This window comes from Pogona vitticeps, chromosome 4 (genome assembly GCF_051106095.1).
Source record: "Pogona vitticeps strain Pit_001003342236 chromosome 4, PviZW2.1, whole genome shotgun sequence".
Lineage (NCBI taxonomy): Eukaryota > Metazoa > Chordata > Lepidosauria > Squamata > Agamidae > Pogona > Pogona vitticeps.
In genome coordinates this window covers 226,787,856-226,802,663 of record NC_135786.1, presented here as the reverse complement: position 1 = coordinate 226,802,663, position 14,808 = coordinate 226,787,856, and the positions used below count along the sequence as shown (strand labels likewise).

Below are 14,808 nucleotides of genomic sequence, written 5' to 3'. Positions count from 1 at the left end.
CAGAACTTGCATTTAAAAAAAAATTCTGAGCAAAGCAGTCCCCTTCATTCCCACACTTCTGTTCTTCTTTGTAAATAAACAGTTGCAGAAAGGGTGAGTTGTGCAAACCTGAAATATTGTTTTTAGCTGTCCAGTTGGGCATGAAATCTTACCAAGGTTTTTATATAACAGGATGTGTTAAATTTTGATTATCATTTGCATTGATTTAACTGGTGATTCTTCGAGACATTGACTTATTTTCACAATTTCCTATAAACCACTGGCTTCACTTTACCAAAACATGGTAGCTTTTTGACACAACATAGAGATTATAATTTTATTAAGGAGTGTTTTGCTCAACTCTTTAAAAATATGCAAAAACACTTTATTCCATGTACAATAATGTACATAAAAGTTTTAAGTGGTCACAAAAGAGACCAGCAGTAATTAGAGGTATATTTACAGTAGCATATCACAGTAAACTAACAACCCATTCACAGATTCAACATTCTGAGATACTGTTCATGTGCTTAGATATACACTGATGAAGTGAAGCTTTTATTCCATTGTTGAACTCCACTATTAACAGACACCCACAGTGTTCAGTACATGATATTTCAAACTGGTCCAAGCCCAGATCAGTGGTCAGAGTGTTGTTCGGACACTGTGATACCAGAATGAGTTGAACTCTCAGTTTCTTCCTCTTCCTCACTCTCTGTACTGTCATTCTCTTCATTTAGTTCATTTTCAGCAACAGCTGCTTCTCCTGGGATAGGATTTTCATCAGCTTCATTTTCATCAAATGCAACAAACCCATTGTTATTTGAGATATTTGTGTTCTCCTTCTCCTCAATATAAACTTTTTGATGGCACATTGGACATGAGTCTTGAATATAGAGCCATTTCCGAAGGCAAAGTGCATGGAAGTAATGATTACATGGAGTTATGCGAGCAGATGTAGTAAACTCGTGGTAACAGATTGCACACACATCATCTATTTCACGCAGTTGCTCTCCTTTAACTTCAGGAAGTGAGTTGATTTTTTTAACGGCTGTCCTGCGATTTATAAAGGTTTTCCAACCATTCTTTGCTTGTAGGTAGATGTTGAAATAGGCGTGTAGACACATCATACAAGCTCGGATTTTGCTTCCTGATTCAAATACCATGGTGTAGGCACCATTCCCAAACATTATTACTCCAAATATAAATTCAATTATATTGCCTGTTGATCGAACGTAATAGACATAATCATCCAGCTTTTCCCATAGGACATTATAGTAGCCGTCAATCATGAATAGTACATACACAGTGATAGAAACAATAACCTTTAGGCAGAGTTCCACACAGAATGCTGTAACAGCAAACAGCCAAGTATTTAGTGCATAGTGGTTCCAAAGGAGGTAACTAAGGAAAATAGGAAGAACAAAGAGGCAAGCTGAGACTAAGAGAACAGGGAAATGTCTGCGAAAGGAGGACACATGAGAGGCGCTCAGAGACATTAGGACAGGGTCTGTCATTCCATGAATAAAATGCAGGACTGCAGTTAGCAAAAGGCACATGTTTCGACTTAGGCGGACTAGTCTTTCTTCTGGCTTCAGTCCACTTAAACCAGTCTGCAGGGCCAAAATAAAAAATAAAACTGGTGCCACAAAACCAAGCCTCTTGTCATCTTCGTCAGTAGATCCAATAAAGGCCAAAATACCAATTCCCAGATAATGTGCTATAGATGAAATTACAGCACTCATACCTAATACAGTTAAAGTCGAATCACAGCCACTGATAATAAGGCTGCAAAGTAATTCCCAAAAATTGTCCCAAGGAATCATGTAGAATGTCATGCCTGTTTCTGCCATTTTGACAACGTAAGTTAGCACAACAGCTTGAACTGCAAGTCTCATTAGCCAAAAGATGCGCAATACAGCTGGAAAACGAATCCTTTTCCATGTATCTTCTAGCAACAACTGTAATCCATAAATGCGATACATGTGCCTTACAAGAAGGTAGACATATCTTGTAGAGTAGTAGAACCGTTTCATTTTGGAAGCTAAAATTACTAGGGTATATAATGTCAAAATGAAGCCTGAGGTAAAGACTAATGTCTGCCTGATGTGTAAAGGTAATTCAATGATTAGACCTATAACTGGAATCAGCAAGTCCAGGATGATTAGCTGAGAGTACACAGACTCAATATTTAACAGGGCAACGTAGCCAATTCCAAAGGCAAGCTGAAGGATGCAGAGTGCCATCCAGAGGGACGGTCCTTTATGGGGAAGGAGCTGAACTCCAAAAGGAGTTGTGTAATAGGCACTGTGGAAGTTTATGTGCAAAAAAGCGTAGTAGTTCACCAATGCTGATGTTGCACCTAACAGGAAAGCAGAGCTGATCATGTAAAATTTGAATAGTGCTCGCTGGGACAGAACCAGGACAACACTGGATACGATGACACCTGGGGAGAAAAAAAGGAGGAAAAGATTACATTGTGCATATACTTTACAATTAGCATTATCACTCTGAATGAATGTGTCTTTTAAAAAAAGATCCTTTGCAAGAACACCAAAGTTCACTTCACTGATGCTACACTGTATTCAAGTAAATCCCAACTTCCAGAATATCAGCTCTTATGGATATTATGCACCTCCAAAATACTGGGGACAAAAGAGTGGATGATTTCTTTTATGCTATTCTAGTTTTCTAGTTCCACATCCACAGATTTTCCTCTCAAATATTTCAGTAAGTATGATGTACTACCGGGTAGGTGGGGCTCGTCAGCCATGGAAGGCAGCCCATCTAGGAGAAGGAAAACTCCAATTTCAAACCTCCACTGCCTTGTGGCTATATCCACTCATGGAAAAGGCTTCAGGAGTTAACCTCGAGGCAAAATCCGGAGCTGGAGTCCCGAAGGCAGCATGTGTCGTTCTGCCAACTCCTGCGACATTGCTGGAACCAGTTGTATTGGCTCTTGCCTTTCCATTGGACCATTTCAGCAATGTGGAGAGGGGGGATCTGCTGCTTGGGTAACAGCCTATCCTCCATATTACCTTACCCGGGCTTCATGCTCTGGAGAGGACACTCCTCGATTCAGAGCATGTTACACCATAGTCTCTCGAGACTGAAGGATGCCTATGCCTATGATGTACTAGCAAAGAAGGATTTAGAACTTACGATCAATTTTAGTGAATACTGGCAACATCTTAATTTTTTTCCTCCTGTTTTTGGGGCTCCCAAACAAATTTTTAAATCTGCCACTTCCAGAAGCTTCCCAGAGGAGTTGTCTTTCAAAACAAAGTATGGCCCTATCCTACCTTAAAAGGGGTTTTACAAGCCGTTTCTGTTTTGTTTAGTAGTGCAGCCTGTGGCAAATCCACTTCAAGTTTTATAAAGAACAATTTTGGACTGGGTTGGTCCTATTGATTTCCTAGTATTTTTGGTCAGGTGAAAGTACCAGTTCCCACTGGAATTTTGTGCTTCCCTAATACAGGACCTGAGGCTATGCAACAGGGCTCCTGATATTAATGAACTAGCTCTCCCAAAACATCTCATTCCTGGCTAGTCAGACTAGGGTGATGGGAACAAAGATCTAACAAATATCTGTAGGGCCATGAGTTTCCCACTCCTGCTTTACTTCTTAGATTGTTTACCCAATGAAGGAAAAAGCTTTAAAAAATGACTAGAAGTAATCGGCTATACAGTATACAGTATTCAAATTTTAAAGGAAACAAGAGTTGCAAGGAAAACATGCCAGTGGATAAAAATGTATTTTATGTGTATACAGTTGTATTTTTTTACAGTAAAAAAGGCATTCTCACTATCATTTAACCCACTGGGATCGTTATTTATATTAAAGTAAGTCTGTGCTACTTGTGAACCAACAAGGTGGCTCAGCTAACTAGCTAACTACTGTTAATTTATCAGATGTTCCACAGCAATCCTGTTTTTACTGCCTGTGGTAGGTAGCCAGAACAGGTTCTAGATCCCTGCTGGAGTACACAGGCTTCTCCTAAAAGAAACATTAAATCAAACTGGAAACAAGTATCAATCTAAAATTAAGAGTGTGGCCTATATGGCTTGCAACAACTAATATTTATGAAGCATGTTGTCAATCACTGAGGTACTGTGTTGACAACAAACTCATCAGGAAAATAAATCTGCCTCACAATCTAAAAATAATCTAAAAGCACATCTTTACCTGAAAAGCAGTATGATGGCAGTTTAGAATATATTGGTGGTGGCAGGGAAAGGAAGTTATTTGTTATAAGTACTGTACTAAGGCTTATATATTTTCTGTTAATACATTTGGTCTGGAGAAAAAGGTTGTATGGACACAAGATGGTCAAGAGAGTAAATAATCTTTCTTCAAAAAAACTTTTCTTTCAGGAAGGATATTTGTTGTGTCTCAACTACTGGCCACCTGACCTACCTTAAAGACCCACTGGTGCATTTAAGGCCAGGGGGTATGTGCTCAGATTGGCTAGAGGATTGCACCTCCTCTTCAAGCTTAAAATAACTTGTTTATACCATTGACCTTTCAGTTACACTGGTTACTGTAAATAGAGACAAACTTAGATTGGCTCAGAGAGAAAAGTATTGAGAAAGTATTGCTACTATAGTTTTTGCAATATACAAAACTTGGCTCAAGAGAAGGAACAGATCTGAAGACAGAAACATAGAAAACACATGTGACTTTCCATAAACCTAGGAAAAACGATATTTAAAAAGGGAATGGCTCAAAATCTAGTCCTTGGAGGCAATAAAGGAATTAGGAAAACTTGATGGCGTGTCTTAAATTGTTCTACTGAGGTGAAAGTAGCCAGAAAATACTACTGGAATCTAAGCTAAAGTAACTGAGGCATTTCTTGTTGGATCCAATCTTAGTTATATTTAGAGTAAACCTACAATCTGAATCAATTTATTGTCATTGAATGTATATACACCATATACACATACAACAAAATTCACAAAGAATACTCAGAGACCAGACCAAAAACACGCACACACCCTCATAACAATCCCTAATTCCCAGAACCCAGCATCTGCTGTAAGTGCAACTAGGTCTGTAGCCAACCTGCTGTACATTTGTATTGGAACTTTAAATCACTGAAGAGACTCTCAGTAATAGTGTAAGAGGTCATGCAAATCTGCCTTCTTGATTAAAGAAGTGAAAATTTAACAATGAGTTATTAAACAAATAACTCATGAATAAGCATAAGCTAACAACCTAGTAATTAAAAGAATTAGATTTTAAGATTTCTATCACCTGCCTGATTATTGCTAGCTCTTGGAAAGATTTTTTGCCTTTCAGTAAGGCCCTTTTCTAACAAACTCATTAGTGTGGCCAATATAATAAACAAGGAACTTCTTTAGTTACATATCTGTGCAAGGGGTGGGGGGATCAGTGTAACCATCCAGGTAAATATAGAAAACTGGATTAGATTTGGTCATTTAAAATGTTTAGTGTTTCTCTCTCTCTCTCTCTCTCAAACACACACACACACACACATTATAATCGTTCTTTACGATTCTATAAATTGTTGATAAACTCACCACAGTAAAAAGAACTACAGTGGGGTCTTGACTTGAGAACTTAATCCGTATTGGAAGGCGGTTCTCAAGTCAAAAAGTTCTCAGGTCAAATCTGCATTTCCCATAGGAATGCATTGAAAACCATTTGATCCGTATCTGCTCTTTTCCGTCCATAGAAACTAATGGGAAGCTGCTATTCTGCCTTCGACCACTAGAGGGGGATATTTTGTTTCTTTTTTTCTTAGGTCAAGAAAGGTTCAGGGAAGGCAGGGAAAATACAGTCCAGGCAGTCCAGTACCAGGCAGTCCGAAGACTGTCTCCCAATCCACTCTCTAAACGCTGGGAGGAGTGAGGAAGCAGACAGGCACCCTTTTCACTGGCCAACAGTTAACTGAAAGTTCACATTTTGCACTTTCCCTGCCTCCCACGTGGTTTTTTTTCAGTTCTTAACTCAAATCTAAGTACTTAAGTCAAGTCAGTATTTTCCTGTGAGAGCGGTTCTTAAGTCAAAAAGTTCTTAACTCAAGCCGTTCTTAAGTCAAGACCCGACTGTATAAAAATTCTGAAGAACAAGTTCTTCACCATAGTTTCCAAAAACTTACAGAACACAACCATTCCCACAAAACAAGGTACAGTACAGCAATTCGGGCTTCTTGTGATCTCACACAGTAATTTACATAATTACAACAGCCCACAGCCTTAGTAGTCAGGTTTTGGTTTCTTGGTTACTTTGTAACTCTTGTCTTGCATATCACTGAGGATGTGATGCTGAATAAATTATTTTTGTCCTTAACATAATTTTTTAAATTGTGCTAGAAATAAGTTCCATATAAAATATCTGAATTGCACTGATGCTACAGGCCATCTTGATATGCCTGTTCCTTAAAATCTCTGCCTCAGTAGTATCAAGTAATTCACGTGCATCCCACTGTCATTTGTTTAGAGTTACATCATAGCCCCAAACCAGAATTTGCAATGAGACACCAGAAAAACATTTCTGAGCCTTGAGCAACCCATCACCTGAGGCTTATCCAGACTTGACTTATGAGTCATAGTTGTAAAACATCCTATTTCTTATGAGAGGATCTTAGTACATCCAAATGTTCCACTTTAGTGCAAGAGCATCTGTTACAATTCAGTACAACAGGTCAAATTTATACATATTCTTCGCAATATCTGTGCGTTATGCATACAGATCTTTGTTTGTGCAGAACCTTTGTTTGTGCAGAAGCTAGTTTAAGTTGTAGGCCTTTCCAACCTCTTTTAATGTGCAGGCTCAAACAAGCTTCTGCTCAGTTCAAAGTGGTCAATACAGCAGTATCAAGGAAGCACCACAATCACTGTAATACATAAGCAAACTCTTTTTTCTCTGTTATAAGTTCTGTGTATTATATATATGATGGTTGTGATAAATAGCAGCTCGGTATGATTGCTGGATAATACAGTGGTGCCTCGCATTACGAGCGCTCCGTTTTATGACGAAATCGCTTGACATTGAAGGTTAAGCGATCGCAAAACGATGTTTACTATGGGGGAATTTCGCTTTGCGATGATCGGTTCCCTGCTTCAGATTCTCGCAAAGCGATGATTTTCGGCCAGCTGATCGGCGGTTTCAAAATGGCCACCGGGTAAAAAACATGGCTCCCCGCTCTTTTCTGGGACGGATTCCTCGCTGCACAGGCAGCGAAAATGGCCACGCTGTCGAGGATCTTTGCTGGACGGTGAGTTTCAAGCCCATAGGAATGCATTAATCGGGTTTTATGCATTTCTATGGGCTTTTTAATTTTGCATTACGTTTTCGTTCTACAGCGATTTCGCTGGAACAAATTAACGTCGTCATGCGAGGCACCACTGTATAGCTTTCTTTCTCAATGCACCAAAGAAATGTCCAAAAGTCAGGCTGTTCTGAGTACAATATAAGACGTAATCTACCTCTTACCTCACAACACCATTTCAGTAGCAATGTTTCCATGTTTAGCTTAACAGACCACAGTCCCAGCCCAAAGAAAAGCAGCCACGCCTAAGACCTACATGACACTCTTATCATAGCTAATTTATATACCACTGATTCCAGTGGAACTTAAGTATGACAAACACAGCCTGGACTGAGGCAATAAAATAAGGCAAAGGTGAGGTCTAAGGACAGCCTTGTTTTTCTATTTTTTAGCCTACAACACATATTTGAGTCACATCGAACTGAATAGGACTTTTAGATAAAAATGTATACTGTAAAACTAAAATATCAAAATTTAAAAGAAAAATAATGTTTTGATTTTATTTTAAAAAATTCATGTGCTACAAAAGGAGACACACTAAAGGACATTTTATTATTATTATTATTTATTATTTATTTTATTTATATCCCGCCTATCTAGTCGCGAAGACTACTCATTTTCATTTCTAAACCCTAAGAGTTCATTACTAAAAGAGAAGGACCCAAAACAAAGATGTGTTATCAATTAGTAACATCAGCTCTTTAATGCCCATTATACTTCCTGTGTTTCTCTGTAACTGTCTTAAGTATTCTTCGCTTAAAAGAATTTTTATTTTATGTTATTGCAAACCAAAATGAAAGGGGGCAGAAAAAAGGAAAAAGAAAAATAAAGGAAAAAGGGTTTGCAAAATATAGTATCATCAAAGGCTAATCCTATATATTAGTTTAAGCTGATTGCATGTCCATAAAGGATTTCATTTGGAGCTGGTGTCTGTAGAATAGTGGTTTATGTGTACCATGTACCTACAACAGTAAAAGTGATGCCAGAAAGTGAGGAGGAATTAAAGAACCTTTTAATGAGGGTGAAAGAGGAGAGCGCAAAAATGGTCTGAAGCTCAACACCCAAAAAAATAAGATCACGGCCACTGGTCCCATCATCTCCTGGCAAATAGAAGGGGACGATATGGAGGCAGTGACAGATTTCACTTTCTTGGGCTCCATGATCACTGCAGATGGTGACAGGAGCTACGAAATTCAAAGATGGCTGCTTCTTGGGAGGAAAGTAATGACAAATTTCGACAGCATCTTCAAAAGCAGAGACATCACCTTGCCGACAAAGGTCCGCATAGTCAAAGCTATGGTTTTTCCAGTAGCGATGTATAGAAGTGAGAGCTGGACCGTAAAGAAGGCTGACTGCCGAAGAATTGATGCTTTTGAATTGTGGTGCTGGAGGAGACTCTTGAGAATCCCCTGGACTGCAAGGAGAACAAATCTATCCATATGGAATGAAATCAACCCTGGGTGCTCACTGGAAGGACAGATCCTGAAACTGAGGCTCCAATACTTTGGTCATCTCACGAGAAGAGAAGACTCCCTGGAAAAGACCCTGATGTTGGGAAAGTGTGAAGGCAAGAGGAGAAGGGGACGACAGGGGACGGGATGGTTGGACAGTGTCATTGAAGCGACCAACGTGAATTTGACCCAACTCTGGGAGGCAGTGGAAGACAGGAGGGTCTTGCATGCTCTGATCCATGGGTCACCAAGAGTCAGACACAACTTAACGACTGAACAACAACAACAGTAAAATCTGAGTACCTAATGATGAAAGGTGTGTGTTTCGGTATTGAAAATCTCTTGGCAATGGGAAGAACTTGTAAGATCTACAAAGAGCACCAGTTAATTTCCAAACTTTAGGAATGTAGCTTAAAAAGTGCTGTACATATATATGTACAAATACATAGGATTTTCCTGATTCTGAATTTATTCACATTAATACATCAAACAAAAAAAGGAGTCACAACAGGACATGCTCAAATCATATGCCTCAAAAAAACTCACAAATATTTACCATATTTTTTAGTTTATAATACGCCCGTTTGTAAGACACCCCCCTTTTCTAACCCCCAAATTAAGAAAACCTAGCTTTCAGGATTCAGCCTGTGGGCTCAGAATGTTGGACATTATGAGTCCCTGTTGAATCTGAGCTTATAGGCTCCACCTCCAACGAGGTGTGTTCCAATTGGTTTGTTCAGCATCAGTTCCATAAGGCTCGTGATTGGAGGAAGCTGTCTGCCACCTGACTATAGGAAGCTAAGCCTCGTGACTGAAGGAAGCCTGTTTACAGAGGCAAGGTATGTGTCATTTTGTTCTCAGCTATCTAAGCTTACTTCCATGTAAAAGATGCCCGTCAATTTTTAGTGTAATGATTTTAGGGAAAAGTAGTGTCTTATACACTGAAAAATACAGTATGTTGCAGCTTCAGCATTTAGCTGAAGTTCATTTCTAAATGCCTGAAATATCAGTTTTTGCTGAACCAAGCATAGCTTTAAATCTAAAGGACATTAGGACAAATTTCCACTGGGGGATTTGGGCTGCTTTTCCAGTTGTTTGTTCCTCTCCATTCTCATTTATTAATATAAAATGTAGTGTTTTCTAATAAGCATTCATATACTATGGCTATTGGTTTCAATTTCTCTGAAGATGCTATAAATGCCTTCAAAGTAGCAAGAACTGCCAAGGCACTCAAGGTCCATGGCCCATATCTGGATACTGAACAATACTGCAATTGTAAATATGGCTATACCTCTCCAGAAGGTAGGTTTGATGTGGACTGTTAAAAGTATTGTCTTGATACGTAACAGAGGCAATACTATAAATAGATGTCAATTACCAAAAAGAAATTTGACTTATTAATAGTAATTATTTCAAAAGAAATATGAATCACTTTAATCCTCTAGCCAAAGATTTCCATGATTTACCTGTTTTTTAACGGACATCTATAAAACTGAAGGGACAAAAAGATCTTGTAAAATAACTTAGATCCTTACTGTTCTGATCCATATGAATATCATGCTAAACAAAAAACAGTTTGAAATATAGACTCCCCTCATCCTCTAATCCTTTTAAGAAAGTAACCACTGAAACATAGTTCTCAAACAGCCCTAATTACTTAATCTCATCATTGTACTCTTAACAGAGATCATCTAGTAATAGACCTGCCAAATCTCATTTACAAAGGATTACATGTAAGGAATTGGATTCAGTGTATCCTCAAACCAGGATGAACAGGATACATTTGATGAGGTTCAAAATGCTATCACTATCACCGCTGCCTCATTTACAAGCAATTGTCAGAATATATATTTTTTAATTTAAAATATTTTATCCCACCTTTCTCCTTAAAGAGAGCCCAAGCCAGCTTACATAATTAAACTGTGATATTTAAAAGCTAAAAACAGTAAATATGCAAGTAAGTATGCAAGATCAAATACCACATACAAAAAAGGTAAACAAAATCAGCACCAAAACACATTGAAAGTAACAAGGCACAGCAATCCATTAAAAGACCCCTCTCAGCCAGTTATTAAGGGAAAGCCTGCCTGAAGAGAAAGGTATTTGTCTGCTTGGAGGAGGACAGCAAAAATTGGGCCAGCTTAGCCTCCTGTGGGAGGGAGTTCCAGAGTCTGGGAGCAGCAACAGATAGCACTTCAAAGATTCATGCTGCTTATTATCTCATCTCTTTTAAGATATATTATTGGGACAATCTAAAGTTAGTGATCTTACACAAGACATGAAATTAATGGGATTTAACTCTGTCACAGCTTTTTTGTCTTTATTTATTTCAATGGGTTTGTTCTAAGTTTGCTCAACTCACAATTGATACACTATATTCTGAAAGATCAAATCACCTAGGTAGAAACTTCTCTAAGCACTACTGCCCAAATATCCCTTCAATTTGTTTTCCTTCAACATATCTAATTCCACTGGCTACAGCAATGATGTAGTGTATATAATTATATCACTATTTAGACACTTTCCTGTTTTCAGAATATTCTGGAAACAGGGAAATGATAAAAATCAATCCATAGGTAAAGTCACAGAAACATGCACTATAGAGTTCCTTTTATAATCCTTTCTGTGGTAGCTAGCCATGAGATCACCCTGACATCTAATTTTGAAATTATGAATAAAAATAACTACAGCCCAAAACACAAGACGCCAGCACCCAATACGTAGTAGTTTTGTAGGTAAATAAAGCTCAAATCTTTTCAATGTCTTCCATTTATTTTTTCCCTACACATATAATCCATTACTTCTGAGCTTTAATAAGCTTATAAACAGGGACAAGAATTAGATCTCATTTATACTCTGAAAAAACTTGGGGATGATTTGATAGAAATGCAGTCTGTGATTTACTTTTCAGTGCATACAATGTATCTTCTCAGGTTAACAATGTTTGAATTAATTATGCAAATACTATTAAGCCTTTTTTTAAATTAGATACTGTTCACAATTGTGATACAAAAAAGTGACAAAAATTATTAGCAGTCAATTTTTTTTGCCCAGATACTGTACTGTCTACAAATATATAAATCCTATTAGTGCATAAATTAGGTGTGCATAACTTGTGGGCACTAATCTATGAAATGTCTTTTGGTCATAATGCAAAGACCTATAGAATTCTGGCCATCATGTTAATCACTAAACTACCTGGGAAGAAAGAATTCAAAATTGTCTTATTTACAAAAGGTTTTTTTTTTTTTTAAATCTTGTCATGTAAGATTTTTAGTGAGGTCAATAGCAACCTAATTAATTTACAGGTCATTTGAAGCATGACATGTCTTGCACAGTTAAACATTCTGTGCAGAAATAATACACAAACCATATAATGACAAGAGTCACATTTATATTCTGCCATCTGCCTGTGGCTTTCCAGTATGCACACAGAAGAAGAAACACCTGTGCAACGTCCTGACATTATCTGAATGTGGTTTAGCTGCTATATTCTACAAACACAAGTGCTATCTATAAAGAAACATTGTGTTTGAACCAAGAACTGCAACAGATGTACGATTATAGTAAAAAAAAGATTCTGAAACACAGAGAAATGCTGAAGGGCAGACGTCATTCAAGACAAGACCTTAAAAGGTCACCTTAAGCTTCAATGAAATCATTATGGCATGCAGTGCCTCAGAAATGCTTCACCTACCTGTCTTTAAAAATTACTAATTTACCTACGTTTCCATAACTCTAACTGCCCAGCTGTCAGCATTCTGATTTTTAATCCTCAATTTGGAAGCACCTCTCTTCAGAGTCCATTCAAGAATGGTTTGAAGGACAACATAATTTCTAATCCAGAAAAACTGATTTGGGGTTCAGCATTAACTAAGTAGGATCTTTTTTGAGTTTTAGCAAAACAAGTGAATAAATGGAACCAAAAGTGGAAATCTCTGAAGCAAAAGACTTGTTATATAATAGATTTTTAAATAGGCAATTACAGAAATACTCGTGCCCAGGCTATGCGTATCTTATCTTTATGAGCCCTCTGCAATCAACTCTCACACGTAACCCACTGTAACCTTGGCACGAGTTTAGATCTGTTCCCTTCCCCTTGCTGTTGCAACACATCTTAGCAATTAGGGCTTGAGAAAAATTGGCGGGGGGGGGAGGTGTCAATAGCCTACAGAGGATCAACTGTCATTTTAACAAATTTCACGGAAGACCAAACTCGAAACAGATATGCAAGAAAACTGCACTCGCTTCTCTCTGAACTCCCCTAAATCCATCTGGCAGAAAAAAGTGAGAGGAACTGTTCTTATTCAGGAAGGAAGGAGCTAACGGGCGAAGTTAACAGCTACCGGGGGGGGGGGGAAAGCGTCAGTGGGTTTTATGTGGATCTGTCTCTTCCAAAGAGGAGGAAACGGAGGTGGGATTGGAGACAGCCATCTCTTCCTGTCCCTCCACCTCCCCGTTTGGGGTAACTATGGGAAAGCGAGGGGGGGACCTCTCGTTTTCACCAAGGGAAGGACCGGAGGGCCTTCCAGGGAAGCCATAGCCTGAAGGGGGGTTGGGGGAGCCTCTCACCCATCAGCCGCAGGAGTACCCCCAGCAGGCCGGCCCACAGGGAGTCACCGGGAAACACCGGGGACGAGTTGAAGATGGCGTCGATGAGGAAGAGGCTGGGCACCCGCAGCACCACCTCCACGCCGGCCCGGAGCTGCGGGCCCAGCCGCTGAGGCGGCGGCTGAGGGGGGCCCGGGGCCGCCATCCCCGAGACCCCGCCGCCTCGTGTCCGTCTCTGGGCGGGTGGCGGGGAAAAGGTCGAGAAAGGGGATGATGATGACGACGACGCCGGTGGCGCTTATCGTCCGGCTTCCTGACCAGCCACCCGGGGTCCCAGCCGCAAGGCCGCCGCCGCCGCCGCTGTTACTCTCGACGACGCCGCCATCATGCTCGCGAGCGCGAGAGAACGGGCGGAGGGGGGGGGGACGGAAGCGCGCGCTCGACTCCCCTCCCCGTCCCCTCCTTTCCTCCCTCAGCGGCAACGAGGACGTCGCCGGTTGCAGCGCGTCCCTCCGCTAGCCGCTCAAGGGGGCGGGGCCAGGGCTTAAGCGTCACAATCATGTGCCCCCGCCCCTTAAGGGGGTGGGTAGGGCGGGGCGAGACTGGGTGAAAGGTAACCGCATACCGCCCCATCCGAGCGCCCGCCAAATTGGCCGCGGGGGTCGTATTAAATCCGTCCCTCAGGTGGCGTGCCGTGGGCGCGGGCCTCCTGTCGTGCTCCCGTCCCCGTCCAGCCCGCTGTCGTTGCTCGCCTTGGCGAACTGTCTCAAATTAATCTTGAGGGCTGAGTCCGCCTCTGGAAACCTCTACACAAACAACTCTTTCTCGGTGGGGCCAGTTATTAGTTGTTGTACTGCAATTCCCATCAGTGCGGACTGCCATCGTCCATGGCGAGACGTGATGGGAGATGTAGTCCAAGAACATGGGCTAAGCCGTTCCCTCAGCCGTTGCTCTACATTTTGCCCAGAGAAAGAATAAGCTTAACACTTTATAATTAATAAAAGTAGACTGCCATGCGATAGTGTTCCTGGGTATGTTTTTTCCCCCTCGGAAGTCGTTAAATCTCCACTGTGATCAGCCGGGCTTACTGTAAAGCGTTTAAAATGGCAGCTTTTCACTAGGAAATGAACCTCGCTGAACTCAGTGGAAATTCTTAATACTGTAATCACTCAGGTCTGCTCCCGGTGGATGTTTTGTCCAGCGATCTTACGATAACATCCTCTCATGAAATTTCAGCAAATCCTGTGAGGCCCATGCAACGTGAACATGAAAGAGCTTTTTTTGTGTGTGTGGCCTAACCCGAAATTCTAGAAATTCCACAAGAAGGGCGAGGCTAGCCCAAGCCATTTCTCTGAAGTGAAACAACATAGTGTCACTTCCACTTGGGTCGAAGTAGATAATGCTCAAAGGCACTCACATTATTTTGGCACAAGAGTTAGCAAGCCCCACAGGCACACCTCCCCTCCCCAGGCAGTAAAAATATAGTAATTTCAAATTTAAATACTGTAGTCCTTTCATGTCACCCAAATCTA

General features: G+C 40.4%; 1 protein-coding gene across 1 annotated transcript; it reads right to left on the bottom strand.

The window, feature by feature from the left end:
• Positions 1–302: 302 nt before the first annotated feature.
• On the bottom strand, positions 303–13,627 carry RNF139 (ring finger protein 139). Its single transcript, XM_072999301.2, has 2 exons — positions 13,298–13,627; positions 303–2,425 (listed from the first exon to the last, which is right to left on the bottom strand). Exons 1-2 carry the CDS (start codon positions 13,479–13,481, stop codon positions 618–620), a joined length of 1,992 nt encoding a protein of 663 aa, XP_072855402.1. The 5' UTR covers positions 13,482–13,627; the 3' UTR covers positions 303–617.
• Positions 13,628–14,808: the final 1,181 nt, after the last annotated feature.

Coding starts and splice junctions, on each gene's coding strand:
- RNF139 (XM_072999301.2), bottom strand. CDS start 13,481: ATGGCGGCCCCGGGCCCCCCTCAGCCGCCGCCTCAGCGGCTGGGCCCG. Junction 2,426..13,297: donor GGTACTCCTGCGGCTGATGG/GTGAGAGGCTCC, acceptor TTTTCTCCCCAG/GTGTCATCGTATCCAGTGTT.